At 37.5% G+C, this 19,930-nt stretch overlaps 1 protein-coding gene across 2 annotated transcripts; it reads left to right on the top strand.

Annotated features, from left to right (window-relative positions):
- The first annotated feature begins 1,524 nt into the window (after nt 1-1,524).
- Nucleotides 1,525-5,596, top strand: LOC137749422 (D-3-phosphoglycerate dehydrogenase 2, chloroplastic-like). 2 transcript variants are annotated; one of them, XM_068489517.1, is made up of 5 exons: nt 1,525-2,233; nt 3,588-3,964; nt 4,158-4,268; nt 4,367-4,462; nt 4,543-5,596. In XM_068489517.1, exons 1-5 carry the CDS (start codon nt 1,585-1,587, stop codon nt 5,209-5,211), a joined length of 1,902 nt encoding a protein of 633 aa, XP_068345618.1. In that variant the 5' UTR covers nt 1,525-1,584; the 3' UTR covers nt 5,212-5,596. The 2 variants fall into 2 exon arrangements, with proteins under 2 accessions (XP_068345618.1, XP_068345617.1); XM_068489516.1 differs by having other exon boundaries at nt 4,158-4,272; nt 4,371-4,462.
- The last annotated feature ends 14,334 nt before the right edge of the window (nt 5,597-19,930 follow it).

Raw genomic sequence — 19,930 nt, 5'->3', positions numbered from 1 at the left:
AGACCACTTCTCGAGCCCGCTCCACCACCGTAGCACAATATTGTCCACTTTGGGCTTACCATTCCCTCACGGTTTTGTTTTTGGGAACTCACGAGCAACTTCCCAGTGGGTCACCCATCATGGGAGTGCTCTAGCCCCCTTCTCGCTTAACTTCGGAGTTCCTACGGAACCCGAAGCCAGTGAGCTCCCAAAAGGCCTCGTGTTAGGTAGAGATGGGAATATACATATAAGGATCACTCCCCTAGGCGATGTGAGATGTCACAATCCACCCCCCTTAGGGGCCTGACGTCCTCGTCGGCACACACGCGACCAGGGTTAGGCTCTGATACCAAACTATCACATCCTGGCCCGGAGTGGATCACTTCCCGGGCCCGCTCCACCACCGTAACACGATATTGTCCACTTTGGACTTACCATTCCCTCACGGTTTTGTTTTTGGGAACTCACAAGCTCCCCTAGGCGATGTGAGATGTCACAATCCACCCCCCTTAGGGGCCCGACGTCCTCGTCGGCACACACGCGACCAGGTTTAGGCTCTGATACCAAACTGTCACATCCCGGCTCGGGGTGGATCACTTCCCGGGCCCGCTCCACCACCGTAGCACTATATTGTCCGCTTTGGACTTACCATTCCTTCACGGTTTTGTTTTTGGGAACTCACGAGCAACTTCCCAGTGGGTCACCCATCATGGGAGTGCTCTAGCCCCCTTCTCGCTTAACTTTGGAGTTCCTACAGAACCCGAAGCCAGTGAGCTCCCAAAAGGCCTCGTGCTAGGTAGAGATGAGAATATACATATAAGGATCACTCCCCTAGGCGATGTGAGATGTCACACTTTGTTCCCCGATTATAAAATGTGTATAGAATGATAAACAATATTATTTTTTAAATTAAGGGTAATGCTAGGGAGATTAAATTTGTTGACAAAATTTGCAAACTAAATGATATGTCACCAATAAGAATGAGCATGTTTATCAACTCTTAAGTCATAATCCAATTTTCAATTTCCATGTCATTTAGTTTACGATATTTTGTTTATAAATTTAGTCTCCCTAACATTGCTCTAAAATTAATGATTGCATTATATGAATTATAAATAATTATTAAATACTCAACTGCGCTTTTTATTAAAGTGGTTTTCAAAAGCAACTTACATGCTACTTTTAAAATTGTTGTTTGGAAGCTATTACTTTTAAAATAAACAGAATATTTTATTTTTACTGCTTAATTTTAAAGTGAAATAGCTTTTGGTGAAAAAAAAAAAAAAAAAAAATCCCCCCAAACTAGACGTAAATATAGTCGTGCAACTGCAACCCATGATTTAGAGGACAAAAACTGCAGTGGCTGTAATTAAAAGTAACAAATTTTACTCTCCAAAACATACCTATTCTTAGTTTTTTTTTTGGATGAATATCAATTCTTAGTTACCTAAGTAAAAAAGTTAAAAGTTAAAAAATTACCCCAAATTAGGTTAATTTAAAACTCTGCTTTAAGATCCCAGAAACTTTTAAAAGACACCTACCCACCACAATCACACACTTTCCAAGAAGAAAAAAAAAAAAAACACAAAAACATCTTCAGCTTCCATGGCTTGCTCCTCCATCAAGGCCATCTCCTCCTCCGCCTTCACGGCCTCCCCTCCGCCGTCTCAAACCAAACCACCACCGTCCATACCCTACCTTCTTTCCTTCCTCCACGCCACCTCCCGCCCCATCTCCTTAAAACTCTCCCGTTCTCGTTCCCATAATTCGCATTTCCATTCTTTTCTCATAACCAACGTTCTAAAAAAAGCCGAGTCATCTTCCGACACATATCTTTCCAAGTCCTTCCAGCTTCCCAATCCAAGGTCCTCAGATTCAACTCCGACCGTCCTGGTCACCGAAAAACTCGGAGAAGCCGGTCTTGAAGTCCTACGTGGCTTTGGCAACTTGGAGTGCGCGTACAACCTCTCCCCTGAGGAGCTCTGCGCCAAGATCTCGACATGCGACGCTTTGATTGTTCGGAGCGGCACGAAGGTGACCAGGCAGGTGTTTGAGGCCGCCAAAGGGAGGTTGAAGGTGGTGGGAAGAGCTGGTGTGGGGATAGACAATGTGGATCTGCAGGCGGCTACGGAGTTCGGATGCTTGGTCGTTAATGCGCCCACGGCAAACACCGTGGCCGCAGCAGAGCACGGGATTGCTCTGCTCACTGCCATGTCACGAAATGTTGCACAAGCTGATGCTTCCATCAAAGCTGGTAATTAACACATTTAATTTTTGTTGTTATATTACTTTTTTTTTTTTTTTTTGTCAATTATCTGCAAATTACATGTATTAGGCAAGCACAGATTTTGGTAGGCCAACTATTTGGGTTCACTATTGGATTTGAGAAGTGAAAAGAATCCAAAAGGAGAAAAACAGCGTCTAAAAATCACTTATCCGTGAATTTTTAGCAACAAGGAAAATTCTAAATTTGTAGATTTAACTTTCAATTAACATAGATCAAGAGTTTTTGTGGTTTGAAGAACCCCCTGATTTGCTTAGAGATATTTTGTTAGAAGATATTCATAATTTGTCTATGTATTGTCATTTGAGGATAGGTTCTCTTGTCGTAATTTGTCTATGTATTGTTATTTGAGGATAGGTTGCTTTCAGGATCAAAAATCTAAGCTAAAAGATAGACTTGATGGGTTTATTTTCTCACATGAGGAAAATAACTTGTGAAAAGTAAACATTGTTGGCTTAAAGTTCTGCTGATTTGATGTCACATGACATGCCGGGGTCGGGTTTCCGCTTTCGTACTTTTTCAAACTCTTTGTATTTAGTGGGTGTGCATTGAATTTATACGCCATCCGTCGCTTTCTGGGTAGAAATATGATTGTCCTACTCAACAAGTGAACAAACACGACTCTGTAAATTATACATACTCTGTATATCTATACATTTGCATATACATAATTTGAATGGATGATGTTCAATCGACACATTCCAGAGGTGGGTGCACGTGCTTCACATGTGAGCATGGCATGCAGGAACAATTTTATTCCAAAGTAGAACGGGAATCAAATTCTATCTGGTATATTTTATCTGCTAATAGCTAGGAATGAAGGGACCCCTTTTGATTATCAAAGACAAAGATGACTGGTTGAGGTTATGAGGAAATCTAGCACTGTTAATGTACCCTGACAGAATTTGATTGGGATTCTAATCGAGAAATGATTTCCGCACTCCCGTTTTAATTTCCATGCGCTCTTTAGTTTCTTCTGATTTTGGACTGAATAAATCAAAGGAGAATTACAGGTTGGAAACAGGAGGAGAAAATGTGGAAGTAAAAATGTTTGAGTATGATTGTTTCCGGACTAAACATACTGAATGATGAAAAAGCCTTAATTCCAATTACCATAATTTGTCAGCATTAAATTTCGCTAATTTTGTTCGTTAAATCGATCGTAGAGAATTTTAGTTGACACATATTGTTTTAGTTTTGAGCCTTTCAAGAACACGTTGACACACTTCCTTTGCGCAAGTGTTAGGATGGACTGCATATTTCCTTTGAAGTTTTACTGCTATATCCTGCAGATAATGCTAAATTTGGGGCCGGATTTTTGCAGGAAAGTGGCAACGAAACAAGTACGTTGGCGTCTCTCTGGTTGGGAAGACATTGGCAGTAATGGGATTTGGAAAAGTTGGATCCGAAGTTGCTAGACGTGCGAAAGGCTTGGGAATGCACGTTATTTCGCATGATCCTTATGCCCCGGCTGACAGAGCACGCGCTGTTGGTGTGGAATTGGTCTCTTTTGAGCAGGCAATTAGCACTGCAGATTTCATCTCACTGCATATGCCTCTGACTCCTACTACATCAAAGGTGTTGAACGACAAAACATTCGCGCAGATGAAGAAGGGAGTCCGTATCATTAATGTTGCCCGGGGTGGAGTCATTGATGAAGATGCACTAGTGAGAGCTCTTGATAATGGAATTGTTGCTCAGGTATGATCCTATAATTTATGTCAAAGCTGACCATGTTGAACATAGAACTGTATAAGCATGTTTTCGAGGCACAAAGTAATTTTTGCACACCACTTTTCTCCTTCTTCATTATTCTATTGAGGGAGAAACAACAGTAGTATTGTTTTCATGCATGCTAAACTGTGGTTATGTTTGTTACATTGTTTCGAAACAGGCTGCACTTGATGTGTTCGCAGAGGAGCCTCCATCCAAAGATAGCAAGCTAGTGCAACACGAGAATGTCACAGTCACACCTCATCTAGGAGCTAGCACAAAGGAAGCACAGGCACGTTTAATTTCTCTGATACTGATCAAAACTTTATCGAATGATATATCTTACATCCTTTAACTCATTGAATTCTGCACGAAATGTAATATTTTCAGGAAGGTGTTGCCATTGAAATAGCCGAGGCTGTAATTGGAGCATTGAAAGGTGAACTTTCTGCAACTGCTGTCAACGCTCCGATGGTCCCTCCTGAGGTATGTTTGTTTATTAATAGAAGAGGAATAGCAAGATTCGCATAAGATTTGTTAAGCTCACAAATTTTTCATGTTCTCAGGTTCTGGCTGAGTTGTCTCCTTATGTTGTGCTAGCCGAGAAGCTAGGGAAGTTGGCTGTACAATTAGTAGCAGGAGGGAGTGGGATCACATCTGTGAGGGTGGTTTACAAAACAGCTCGCGACCCTGATGACTTGGATACCAGGCTTCTCAGGGCCATGATCACTAAAGGCATCATCGAACCAATATCTGCCTCGTTTATCAATCTAGTCAATGCAGATTTCGTTGCAAAGGATAAAGGTTTACGCATAACCGAGGAAAGGGTAGCTATAGACTCATCCCCTGAGTTCCCCGTCGCTTCAATCCAGGTACACATTACCAATGTGGAGTCCAAATTCGCAAGTTGTGTTTCCAAAAATGGAAACATAAGCATTGAGGGGAAAGTAAAATATGGAAAGCCCCATCTGACATTGTTGGGATCGTTTGGCGTGGACGTGAGCCTCGAGGGCAATCTCATTCTGTGCCGGCAGGTGGATCAGCCAGGCATGATTGGGCAGGTGGGGAACATACTTGGGACTGAGAATGTGAATGTGAACTTTATGAGTGTGGGAAGAACTATTCAGAAGAAGGCCATAATGGCGATTGGAGTGGATGAGGAACCGAAAGAGGAGTTGCTAAATAAAATTGGAAAGGTGCCTGATATCGAAGAGTTTGTGTTCCTTGAGCTATAGTGAAAAACTAACGAGAAGGCTTCTGGTGCAGAAAAAAACAATCACTGTTGGCTTAAGTTGTGTTCTTCAGCAGTAAACAAAGAGACCGGCCAGCTCTGCGTGTCCCTGGCTGCGCCGTGAATTTAGTTTAGATGGTAATGTATTCCGCGCCAACATATATGATATGCCAGAAGCCGGGGTATCAGAATTGTTGTTTTAGTTAGTTTTCGCAATTCTTTACCCGCATTCTGCGAATCTTATCGCTGTTGTTGTTGTTGGATTATTGTCAGTGCTGGTGTAATAGCATAAGTAATTCTTCTGCTAGTATGTGAACTTATTTGTTTGTGTTGAAAAATCGACGGTATGTGTGCGGTGGAATAAATGAAATAAGACACAATATTTACGAGGTTGTGTGACTGAAGTATGCCCTCTGGGCAACAATGGTGCTTTCATTTATAATCTGTAATAATAGGAGTATAAAGATAACTCTATCTATTCTCTTATCTTTTCTTCCTCTCTTTCCATTCCTCCATAATTTCCTCTCTTTCTTTCCTCTTCCTTCCGTATGTTGTTTTTCTTTCTTCATTTGCTCATTTGCTTTATAGGCAAAGCTTGAGTGTTAGACAAAGTTTAATGGGATGAGTTGTAGAGTGGTAGTGGGATGTATTAATGGCCATCTACATTGAATGGCTTTTACAACTTTCCCCCTTGGATGGCTACAAATCTTTGATTAACTCATTAAAATCTTGATCTGTTTTGGATGATCCTCCTGATGAGTATTTCCTCTTGATTTCAAATTTTTTAGGTTGTGCGTGTCAATGCAATATTTGAACTTTTGTGGGCTCATCGTTGATCCTTCTGCTTCAGTCTCTTGCATAGCATAAGTGGTATGCAACTTTTGTCTTTGAATGATCCTTCAAAACATTGCTTCTTCGCGACTCATCCATGCTTGGCAGCTTCAATGTAAAGAGCCAACATCATATCAATTGTTCTGAGGTATTGCTGAGGAAATCTAAGACCTAACAACAATTGAAGATGACTACTCAAGAGCAATGCACAGGTTTGTGGCTTTATTCCAAGGACACCAATTGTCTTTGCCTTCTGGAGTTTTACCAAATACTGAGGCTCCAAATAATCAACCTCTGGTGCCTCATCTTTCTGGAGTTTTGCCAAATATTGAGGCTCCACATGATTTGTCTGTAGTGCCTCCTCCTTCTGGGGTTTTGCCAAGTACTTGAGGTTTCACATGATCTGTCTCCAGTATCTCCTCCTTATGAGGTTCTACCAAGTAATGTATAAAAATCTCCTCCATTATGCCTGAAAACTTTTATTCCAGCTTGTTAGATATAGAAACCCATGAAAATTTCTAGTTCCATAATCAATAAATAAATAAGGAAATGATGAAATATTATAGTTCCAAGAATATAAATCAATGAAACTTTTAACGGATGAGAATAGTGTTGTGCTAAATACAATAAAACATATACTTCATTAAAAAGTGGTATTTATGGATCAAATATCAATTCATCTTTACCCTCACGAAGATAAATGATCATTCTTAGTGTCTAAATATTGGTTAATCATTTGAGTATTCAACTCATAATCTTCAATCCATATGGTTCTTTAATATCATAAACATCATGGATAAGATTTGTGTTGGCATATTGTTTGATTTGCAGATCAAGACAATATTCATTTCAACACTTTATAATCTTTCTAGACTTTTCTGGAGTTTCAATCTAATATCATCAACTCTTGCAAGGGATTTTTGTATGTTGCAACAATATCATAATGAAAGTACTCACTAAGGCAATTTATACCATTTATTGGTATTGAGTACATAATTTATGCTTTACCCTTCCAAGGCTTATTTCAAGCAATTTGAATTCTTCAAAGATTTTTTACACTTCATGACAAATTATCCTTGGGAATTTATACATAGCAATTTTCTCCCACGTATACTTAAGGGAATTTACTAATGGAGATATGATGTGGGCAACTCACAATCCTTCGTATATAATTCTCCATTCATATGTACTCGTTTACAGGTGTATAATTTTAGGTTTCAATTAGTAATCTTGTGTCATATCATGTGAGTGTACTTCATTGTATTACAAATGCCCATATGTAACCTCATTGGTTCAACATCTTTTGGCTATTTGTATTATATACATATATATAGGTCCATTTTTCCACGTTCTTACAAAATTGTAATGGAATTGCCTTTCTCCATTTTGGCCAATAATTTTTTCTTTCGTCAACAAAAAAAGAACGAGACTCAATATCAACACAGCTTATTAATGAATTTAGTAGCTATTTGTAAAAACCAAAATTACTATTGGTTATCATCAATCCGTGATCCCATATTCTCATGTGCATGCGAATGCATAAAAAACTTTTCATTTCTTTGGATATTCATTGCCTCTTAAAGAACATTACACTATCTCTTCCAAGACAGTTATAGTTTAGAGAATGCGGATCATAACCTCCTCTTCAGCATTATAGAGCTTGGATTTTAATCTCCAGTTTTGGGAGTTCAGTCATTGGAATCTATACTTCTATCATGCTTCATGCATGAGACATCAAAATTCCCATGTCCACGAATTGTCTTTCTGGGACCATGCGGCAACGGTCATGCTTTCGGCATGCAACAATTATGCTTTGGAAATGCAATAGTTTAGTAATGTCATATTCTTCTTCCTTCGAAGAATTGAATCTTTTGAGTTTGAGAGTCTGTCATGCTTCATGTGTGCAACAGATAAATCATTTGCTACCGCATTATTTTGTCCAACAAGGACATCAATTCTTGCAAGCACATTTGCAGCTAGTATATGTGATTTTATCACTTTCGTTGCATCATTAAATGCATCTAGCATTTGATTGGCAATACTTTGAAGATGAACAATTATTCTCACTTCATTTTCACATTGATTGTTTCATGAATAGAAATAAGACAAAGTGGGTACATCCCACGACAATTCTTGTCATTCTTTTGGAATGGTATTTTCTCCCCCAAACGGTAGGAAAACTGTCTTATGAAAATGACAGTTTGCAAATCGCGTGGTAAACATATCCCCAATCAAGGGTTCTAAATATTAAATGATAAATGGTGAATCAAATCCAACAAAAATTCCTAGTTTGCGTTAAGGCCTCATTTTAGTACGTTGTGGCAGTGCAATAGGCACATAGACAACACAACAAAAAACTCGTAAATGTGTAATGTTTGGCTGGTGCCTAAACACTAGTTGTAATGAAGTATTAATGGTTGGCAACCTTAACCGAACTAATAATGCATCATGTAAAATGGCATGTCCCCATGTAGAAACTGACAATTTCGTTTTCATGAGTAAAGCGCGGGTAATCAATTTCATCCGCTTAATAAATGTCTCTGCCAAATCATTTTAAGTATGGACATAAGGAACATGGTGTTCAACATCAATGCACAGGAACATGCAATAATCATAAAAAAATTGAAATGTAAACTCCCCAGCAAATATACATGGATTATATTATTATTTACATGAATCAAGGAACTTCTAGTCCTTATTTAATAGTCCATGGACTGAGAGTCTTATGGCTTTTATTACAATTAAGTTGTGGCACTGCGGCACTTCAACTTACTGTACTCATCAAGGAACTCAATGTTCGATCTTGAGGATCAAGGGATTTCATGCCCAGTCTTTTTATATGATGATGATCAAGGAAATTCAGGTCTGATCTTTTTACATGACGGAACTTCGGGTCCAATCATTTTATATGATGAGGATCAAGAAACTGTAGGCTCTGATCTAATCAAGGAACTTCGAGTCCTGTATATACTCATCATAACAAAAAAAAAGTATAATAAATAAATTAAAGCAATAGGCGGTAATTCCAGCCATGGTAAATAAATTGCTTTTAAATAAATAAAGCTTGTGATAAGGGCTTTAATTCAGCACCATTCACATAAATAAATAAAAAATTAAAGCAAAGAGCAATAATTACACCCACTGTAAATAAATTGCTTTTAAGTAAATGAAACTTGTGAAGGGTTTTAAACCAGCACCTTTCACATAAATAAAGCAAAAATAGAAAAGGTTAACGATTAAGTCTCTGTTTTTTTTTTCTTTTTTCTTTTTCTTTGTATGCCACTTCCTTTTGTTTTCATCCCTTTTATTCTATTTTTATAACTCTTAAGTCTTTTTTTTTTTTTTTTTGGTTGAAACAAGAAAATATATTAAAGAGAAAACCCTCGAGTACAACCGTTCCCTACAAAATCACATTGAAAAGCATGAAGAGCAAATGAAGGAATACAATGGTCCTAAATATGATAATCAGTAATAAGAAGGCATTGGCGAGCGAAGACATCCGCTACAAAATTAGCCACTCTAAAAATATGTTTCTAGTCAATGCAATAAAAAACGGTCGACGTCCACTTGATATCTTCAATAATAGGAACCAGATTCCATGGCGTTGCACCCCGGTCTAACACTGACTGAATGACCAACTTGAGTCACCTTCAACCATAATCTTAGTATGGCCCTTCCTCTGAGTAAAAAGAAGGCCCTCTCTAAGAGCCCTAGCCTCAACTTTAGAAATAGTAGCACCATCTAGATTTAAGGCGCCACCTCTAATAAACTGCCCATTATGATTCCTTAAGACAAATCTCGCCGCTGTATTGTCCCCAGCCACTAAACCGTCAAAATTAACTTAACAAAACTCTTATTCGGCGGATACTATTTAACAATTGTGGAAATATCATCAGTATTTCTTCTCAAATCTTTACCATTGGCTTTAAGATATCACTCACCCATAGATATAGCCAATAACTTAGATCTTGCATGGATGGGCAAAACATTTCTGAACACCATATTATTATGATCATTCTAAATTTGCCAACAAAGAAGCAAACACAAGCTCAAATCACTAGGAACTTCCTTATCAACATACTTTAAAGAATTTAGTCAATCTACTACCGAGTCGAAATTAGCATTAGTGAAATTGCCCTGCTTAATTGAACAAAGGTCCCAAATCAATTTAGTGACACCACAATTAAAAAATAAATGCATTTGGTCCTCATCTACGGAATTATAAAAATGACACATCTTATCACTATTAGTTACAATATGACTTAATCGTTTTCTTGTTTGAAGTCTATTACGAATGAACAACCATGCAAACTTCTTAACTTTAGGAGGAATATTAAGTTTCCACATCTTATTATCTTATTAATTAACTTATGCTTTGTAGATTGAGTCAATGTCCATTTTTGGATTCAAGTAGCTGATTTAACAAAGAACTTACCATTTGTATTTTGACCCCAAACAAGCACATCTTTGGAATCCTGCAAGGGAATTGTAATATTACAAATTTTCCTCACAATTTCATTACTAACCACTTATGAAAGCTTTCTCCTATCCCAACAATAGTTATCAATAAATTCACTAACTTTCAAGTCCCAATTAATGTTTTGGTTGTCAATATTGGGTAAAAGATGGAACAACGGGTAAGGAAAAACCCAATTATGGGACCAGAACAAAATGTCCTTACCATTACCCACTCTCCATCTCATACCCTTAAGAATAACATCCCTACTTTTCAAGATACATTTCCAAGCAAAAGAATGATTCTATCTAATTTTATTATCTAGAAAACTTTCTTTTATAAGATACTTACTCTTTATTAACTTAATCCACCAGTTATCCTCCTCGATCATTACCTTCTGGCCCAATTTAGCAAGACAAGCATTATTGAAATGATCTAGTCTTCTAACTCCCAAACCTCCCATTTTCTTAGGAGTACAGATCGAATCCCAAGCCACTGGAAAGATTTTCTTCTCCCTACCCCAAAAAAAATCCCTACACTCTTTATTAAGCTTATTGACAATCTTGTCTGGACACTTAAAGCAAGACATGACATGATTAGGCATACTTGTTAGATTAGAGTTAATTAAAGTAAGCCTCCCCGCTCTCGAAAGAGTGTTTGCTTTCCAACCGGCTAGTTTTTGCTTAACCCTCTTAAGTAACTCATTACCATTAACTTGGTCTTTCTAGAAAACAATATTATGAATTCCTAGATCCTTACCAATAGTAGTTTTATGTTGAAAATGTAAAATATTAACAATATCAATTTTAGTTGGAGAAGTTGTATTCTTGGAAAAATATAAGGACGACTTATGAAAATTTATTTGTTGGCCCACCACTTTAGAAAACATATTAAGGATTTGAAGAATATTCCTCGCACCCCTCCTTGTGGCCTTATCAAACAGGAGACAGTCATCAACAAACACAATATTTGAGATTTTAAATCCTCTAGGTGAGGAAAAAATACCAATATGAGAATTCGGATTATTTGTTAGGGTATTGAGGTGTCTAATTAATGGTTCCATACAAATAATGAAAATATAAGGGGACAATGGGTTCCCTTGTCTAATTCCCTGCTTCGGATAAAAATAACCATGAGGTCGCCCATTTATAAGTATAGAGAATGAAGGAGAAGTAATACATTCCATAATTAAATCAACCCAACGATTATCAAAACCAAATATAAGCAGAATAGACCAAATGTAATCCCAGTTTAAGTAATCATAAGCCTTTTCCAGATCCAGCTTCAGTTCTCCCTTTCATCCTATTAAAACCAGCAAACATTTCGTGAGCAATAAGAATATTATCATGAATGGCTCTACCTGGAGCAAAAGTACCTTGATTTTGAGAGATGCAAAGATCTAACAGAGGTTTTAGTCTCTTAACGATGATCTTTGTGATAATTTTATAACTAACATTACACAAACTAATAGGTCTATAGTTATTAACAGTTTCCGGATTATCTATTTTAGGAACTAAAACAATGTTAGTATGATTAATGAGTCTTAAGCTAGAACCATTTAGGAAAAATTCTTTGACCAAGCAGGAAACAGAGTCCCTAATTTGGTCCCAACAAACCTGAAAAAAGGCTGCACTTAAACCATTAGGACCTGGAGCTTTAAGAGCTCCAATACTACTCACCGCATCCCAAATTTCCTCATCTGTAACAAGAGACAACAAACTTTCATTATGATGATTAGAAATACATGGTTGAATGATATCTGCAAAATTACATAGTTCATCACCCGAGGGAGGACAGTCACAAGAAAATAGCTTTTTAAAATCGTGCACAAAAACCTGTTCAAGGCCTTGACCTACATACCACCAAAAACCATTTTCATCTTTGACTTTTGTAATTTCATTCATTTTCTTACGAATAATAGCCACAGTTTGAAAAAAAATTAGTATTTTTATCCCCAAGTTGCATCCAATTAGTTTTAGCTCTCTGAGCCCACATGATTTCTTCACAAAGTAACACATGATTCAATTCATCTCGAAGAGATTTTTCCATCATCAAATCAAGAGTTGTTACTCATAATTTTCTTTTGAATCTCATCAATTTCATTTAACAATTCTTTCTTTTTCTCCTTTAAATTGCCAAAAGTGTCCTTATTCCATTTACAAACTAGAAATTTAAACTTACCAACACACACTCTAAATTTATCTTTAGGATTAATAATAGGGTCACAATGCCAAGAATTTTGCACAAACGTTTTAAATTGAGGATAATTAAGCCACATAGCCTCAAATTTAAACGAGAAGTAGTTATTCGTCTCCTCACTAGAACGTAGAGATAATAAGATAGAACTATGATCAAAACCAAAAATAGGATAGTTATGCAAATGATAATTAGGGAACATATTTAACCATAAAGGGTTGGCTACCACCCTATCCAATCTCTCGAAAACAACCGTATGATTTGTATGACAATTAGTCCAAGTAAAAGGAAATCCAAACACATTTAAAGACAAAGGGTTGCCACGATTAAGAAAATTAATAAAATTGTTCATGTCCATGGTTTGGCTTTGATTACCTCCAACCTTCTCTGAAAGATCAATAATATTGTTAAAATCTCCAACTAAGCACCAAGGACTATTAATTGGATCTAACTTGAGGAACTCCTCCCACATGTCACACTACATATGTTTTTGGGGAAAGGCATAAATGAAAGTAACTAACTGCTCTAAATTAGTAACTAAGTCCTTCACAGAACAATGGATATATCTCAGAGAGGAAGAAATTATACTAACAAAAACCTTTGTGCTATTCCAACATAAGCAGAGGCCCCTAGATCGGCCAATTAGATCACAGCAAAAAATATTGTCAAAATACTTGGAATAGAAGTTCCTAGGGACCTTATGAACAACCACCTTAATCTCCATCAAGCAAAAAAGGTCCAACTTAGCTAAACTACAATTAAAATTAAAATTACTAGGAAATTCCTTTCTCCTAATACCCCTACAGTTCCACGCAAGCCACTTCATCAATCTAATTCTTCAATATAACTAAACTCTTCCATAATTGCAATTTCCGCACGGATTCTCTTTCTCGGACTCATCATCATAACAGTGGCACGAGGTGCACCACCACTAGGCCTAGGTTTAACAGCATCCTCCTCACAAACTTTTTTTTTTTGGACTCACCATTCCTATTTCAAGTCTCGCACTCACAAAGCCAACCTCTGCATTAAGAAAAGCAGAAACCACAATTCTAGTGTTCTCCTTAGTTTCAGCCTCATCACTTTTCATATTTGACATATCAACAACTAGGTATAAAGCAAGATCATTCATAACATCAAAGAAATCAAAATTCACACTTTTATAATCACAAACAAGATTATTCTCACATGGCAAGATAAATAACTCATCATCATAAAACATAGAGTTAATAAAATTAACACTAGAAATAACTATCCATCAATCCTCATTTTGTCCAAAGATAAAAAGAGTAGAGATAGAGTTTATGAACCCAGAGTAGCCACAATTCACAGAGTTCACCCTAAGTTCATGTACCAGATTCCTCACCATTACCTTAAACATCCCATGAAAATTGAACCTTATTTTCACAATGTCAGGTTCTTGCATCTAGCCTTTAAGGCTATAAACATCTACATTGCAATCTTGGTCATGAATCTCACCACAGCAACTCAAATTAAAATCTTTCAGGAGCTTGTCCTATCTACAGGTAAAGACTTCGCGACAAAAGTCGCCATAATAGAAAGAGACACTGGACAAAAACTTCCCAATATTGATGACGGTGACCCTGCAGGGAGGTCTCAATGTACCAACAACCATTGCCTTAACCCAAGAAATCAAACCCATAATCAAAGTAACAACAAAGGAAGGAGAAGACCCAATTAAAATAAGAGAAGGCCCCAAACAAAAACTTGAACACAAACGCCCCAAATGAAATATAAAACTCAACCAACTACCCTTAATCACTACACCAACAAAAGAAGCCTAAAACCCATACCCCAAAAGCCATGAAAATGGAAATGAAGACAAAAAAACTATAGAAAAAAAGCATAAAACCAAAAACCAAAGTACTTCCAAAAACCACAACCACAAACGACAGAAAACCAATAAGCGCCAAGACCCCCCAAGACATAGAAAATAGCTCAGGAAAAAGAGGAATTGCAGATAAAAAACACGAAGAGTAGGGGGAGAACCGATGACCGAAGGTAGTGAGAAAAAAGGCCAAGGAACGTTTAAGAGAATGCTTACCTGCCCATTATTGTCAAAAATCACAAGAAGACTTTGAATAATTAGTTTCTTTCCATCTTGCCAACATATAATTACGAAATGCCAATTTTTTGAGCAAAATTCAGATTGGTTCTTAAGCCACCATTCCCTGATTACACAACTTTTTACCCTACAAAAATTAGCTTTTCCCAAATTACCTTCTACCACATACTCCGCATCTAATTAACATCAAACCAAGTAATAATCCCAAAAAATTGCTAGAGATTAAGCAACTAAGCTCAAGAAACTCAATTAAGAGCGGAAATAAACCTCTAAAATTAACAAACCAGAACTCACCCATCCCATCAATTTTCTTCTGAACATTATCATTCACTCCTTGACTAGAAGCAAGAATGAGAAATTTGGTTAGACCATAAAAAATGGCCTCAATTTTGTGCCGACGGGCCCCCTGAGAGAAAACCCTAGCATCCTTATTTTTTAGCTACTTTTAAGTCTTTTTAGTTAACCAAGAAGTGATAGTAACAATAAGTCTCAATTTGTGTTCTTCCTCTGGTGAGTTTCAAAAGAGTCGAAACGGTTCCCATAAGTTTTGAAGTCAAGAGTAGTGCCTGCAACTTATAAGAAGATCAAATCGTTAGATTTAGCTCAAATTTTACTATGATATGGATAAGAGGATACCAAACAACTTTCATGAAGAAACAGTTTCGATCTAAGCTACTGAAAAAGGAGTTTTGGTACTCATAAGATGGCTGTCCAGTTTTCTACGGAATTGGAAACTGGGTTGGTTTTTTAAACATCTGTGATGATCATACCGTTGGAATTTTCTGAAAATTTTATATGTTATAGGAACTGGGTGGACGAACAACTTTCAAGAAGAAAGTATTTCAATCCGAGGTCAACAAGTTGGAGTTCAGAGGCTGTTTACATGGCTGTCAGATTTTCTACGGATTTTGACTCTGTACCCTTTTGCTTTATGCAAAGGATGATATACAGTCGTACAACAAGATATATAGTTGCTTCAAGAAAATCAGTAGTACAGAGATTTTGAAGATGAAGTGAAATGATTTTCTTATCTGTGAGATTTCAGCTCACAGAGGTAAGAGGTAGGTAGTGCTTCACCATATTTGTGGCGTTGTGTTTTTCACTGACACGAGAGTTTCTCGTGCTGATAACGTGTTGTAAAATTAGTAGTATGTGTGTTGTGGAATAAATGAAATAAGACACAATATTTACGAGTTTCCTCCACAGTCAGTGTGACTGGAGTACGTCCTCGGGACAACAATGGTGCTTTCATTTATAATCTGAAATAATAGAAATACAAATATAACTCTCTCTATTCTCCCATCTTTTCCTCCTCTCTTCTTTCTCTCTTTCCATTCCTCCATAATTTCCTCTCTTTCTTTCCTCTTCCTTTTGTATGTTATTTTTCTTTCTTCATTTGCTCCTTTGTTTTATAGGCAAAGCTTGAATGTTAGACAAAGTTTAATGGGATGAGTTGTAGTGTGGTAGTGGGATGAGTTGTAGTGTGGTAGTGGGATGAGTGACCATCCACATTGAATGACTTTTACAATAGTATGGTAATTCTATTGAAGTTTTTCAATTTTCTTTTGGTAAATGTAGACAGTAATGCTAGAGGTTTAAAAATTAGCACCAGTTTCAATTATTAGATAGTAATTAGCATATAATTATGATTAATTAAGTTCACCAGTAAAATTCTCTTAAGTTTGGTATTCATTGGGTAATGTCTTTTTGTATTTTTTTTTGGGGGGGGGGGGGGGGGGGGGGTTGGGGGTGGTTGGTGGTTGTGGAAGCAAGCTATATGCTGAATTAAGTTGGGCTTCCAGGCTTTGGAAGGGGCAAAATCTTGAGGAATTGGTGCTGCTACAATATATTTACCTTGCCAAATTGTGCATAATATGATCAATTGTGCGTAACATGGCGACCATTCTTAATGATACGATTATTAACACAATCATTGGTCTTGCATTGAAGATTTACCTTCAAAATATATTTCCATGAGCAACTTGATAAACTTTTAGTGGTTGTAGGCTTGATCAAATTAGAGATTAGCCAACCTTGTAATGCAAAGATCATTTTTTTTTTTGTCAAATAATGCAAAGACCAATTTATCGTATTTGAATTGTAATTCTCTTTCCAACATGATGAGAAGTTTTTCAGTATGATACATATCGTACTATATCTAAAATTTAAGAGAAATTAATTAAGTTTCATTTTAGCCACGTGTCAACAGACATTCAACGATTAGGCAAGTGAAGTTGAGGCTCCGCATCCTAAGAGCAAGTCCAGCCCGGCACCAAGTGAAGAAAATGGCGCGGCACCCAGTGAATGAGCTCCAGCCTGCAAAAGTGACTGGCACCCAGCCCGTGCCAGTCAAGAGCCCAGCCCAAAATGGACAGACCCATAGGCCGGTCCGTTTCCCTGGCGCGTGCACAACACACGCGAGTCCAGGCGAGTAGCCGACAACAATTGTAGGCGGTGGGGCCCGCGTGCAGGGCAAGTTGTAGCTGACTGTCAAAGGGCTACGTGGCCCTCCTCAGAGCCGTTGGATTTCCAACGGCTAGTTTTTGTAGGCCGTTGGATTTCCAACGGTAAAAAAAATTTAAATTTCACTTTTAAATTGGACTGTCCGATCACAGATCAATGGTCCACGTTTTTTTCACCAAAAATTTAAAAAAAAAAAAAAAAAGGCCCAACGGTCAGAAATTTGACCGTTGGCCACGTGGCAGCGTGTTGGCTGTTGGATTTGATTATTTTTCAAATCCAACGGTCCAGATTAATTACAACATTAAAATTTATTAAAAATTGTCAAAATTTTTTTAAAAAATACAGAAAAATTTTAAAAAATTAATTAATTTTTTTCTATAAATACCTAACCCTCATCTTCCACCTTACACTACATTTCAATATTTTCTACACTTTCTACACTTTCTACATTTGAATATTTTGTACACTTTGAGAGAAAAAAATGACTTCGTGGAAGCTCAGTGAAGATGTTACGTTGTGTGAATGTTGGGTTCGCACTACTCATGACCCGATTACGGGTAATGAGATGGATAAGCGAGAAATGTGGAGTAAAATTACGAAATCGTTTTGCGATGTACATGGAAAAGATGCCAGATCTAGTCAAGGTCTTCAAGGTCGTTGGAAAAAACTCAACGCATCCTTTACTTGTTGGAAAAATGCCCTCTCTCATGCTTCTGGTAATCTGCGTAGTGGGACAAGTTTAGCGGATGAAGTAACAATATTTTTATTTATTTATATGCATTCCACCCACATCAATATTTTAATTTATTTAATTTCTTATGTAATTTTTATGTAATATGCATTCCATGCCCATCAATATTTTATGTAATTTCTATGTAATTTCTTATGTAATTTATATGCATTCCACGTCCATCAATATTTTAATTTATTTATTTGTGTTACACCCGTATTTTTTAATACTATCTTATCTCACATTTTTATAGACACTACAAGCACAAGCATTCTACAATGCAAAGAACCATAACAAATCATTCAACAAATGGGAATGTTGGGCAAATTGTCAAAGATTGCCCTAGATACAAAATTGTGGCAACCGGTCCAGAAGTTGTCATGCATGGTATGGGTCTACACAGTTTGCCAGAAGCAGACACAGCCGAACAAGAAGCCAACACATTTGAAGACACGGAAGGGACGCCTGAACAAGTGCCAGAGACCCAACCGACTCGTCAGTCCCTCAGGCCTCAAGGTAAAAAGGCATCAAAGAAAAAAGGTAGTTCTTCCAAAAATGACTACACTAAATATATGGAGGAACTTACTCGTCAAGGTGAACTGAACATGGCATGGGAAAAGGCTAGAGATGAGGAAAAAGCTGCTGCTATGGCAGCAATTATTGCAGCTACTGAGGCTCGTGATGCGGCGGCTGAGAGACAAAGAGAAATAGTTAATCGAGAGAACGAGATGATTAGAGAAGCACTTCATCGAGAGAATGAGATGCTTAGAGAAGAAAGGATGACTCAAACAGATCGTGACACTATGAACAAGTCTCTAGTAGGACTATCTCCGAATTCAAAATATTTTTGGACATCAGAAAAAAGAGATGTTGTGCGAAGGAGGCGTGCAAGAGATGCCGAAACAAGTCAAGGGGGTTCCAGCTACAGAAATCCTAGCAACCAAGATCCTAGCACCACATATCCTAACTCCACAGACTTTATTTAATTTCTTATTTATTTTTAGAACTTTATTTAATTTCTTATGTAATTTCTTATTTACTTTTAGACTTAAAACACCATTTAAACTTAAAATTACATAACCTCACCATTTAAACTTAAAACACCAAATAAAATTACATAACCTCACCATTTAAACTTAAAAAAAAAAGCAAACACACTAAATAAGATTACTTAAAAAACAATACACCAAAAAAAGCATGCCAAATCCATGTATCAAAAGAAGCCACCGCTTCCAGAATGATGCTTTTGGCTCCTTTTCTATCGCCATAAGCGCCTTGCCATGCACTTGGACAGTTTTTCCATGTCCAGTGCATGCAGTCGATGCTTCCAATCATGCCCGGGAAGCCTCGCATCTCACCCTTCCTCAGAAGCCTTCGCATGTCCCTTGTCGTGGGTTGCCGAAGGTACTCATTGGTGTAGAGGGCTTCAATTGCAGAGCAAAACCGCATCAGGGACTCCAGAACTGTTGTTTTTCCCATCCTTGCGATCTCATCCACTTGATCTGCAAATGCTCCATATGCAAGCATTCGCAAGGCAGCCGTAATTTTTTGCTCAGGAAGAAGACCTAGAACATGAAAAGCATCATCTTTTTGTACAAAATATGGATCATGGTTGCAAACATTACTCATGATTTTAGCGAACAAACTTCGTTGCATTCTAAAACGACGTCTAAAAACATGATCAGGGAAAACTCTATTGGGAATAAAATAATCTTCCAAGAGATCTTTACCTCGTCTTTCCCTTCTTCTATCGATGTTTACCGCACGTCCGGGTTTGGCTATCTGACCCATAGCTTCCATGATACGGCGGGAATGTGAGGCCCTCCGCCTTCTATCGTGATCATCCTCATCCTCCTCCATTGCGAAGGCCTCATCTCCACCTCCACCTTGGTCAAGATTGACCAATTCTTCCTGTTGTGCCAACAACCTTTTCTGCTGCTCTTGCAACTGTTTATACGCTC

This window comes from Pyrus communis, chromosome 11 (assembly GCF_963583255.1).
Source record: "Pyrus communis chromosome 11, drPyrComm1.1, whole genome shotgun sequence".
NCBI lineage: Eukaryota > Viridiplantae > Streptophyta > Magnoliopsida > Rosales > Rosaceae > Pyrus > Pyrus communis.
Note: the sequence above shows the minus strand (reverse complement) of the source record. Positions and strands in the feature narration are given on the sequence as shown.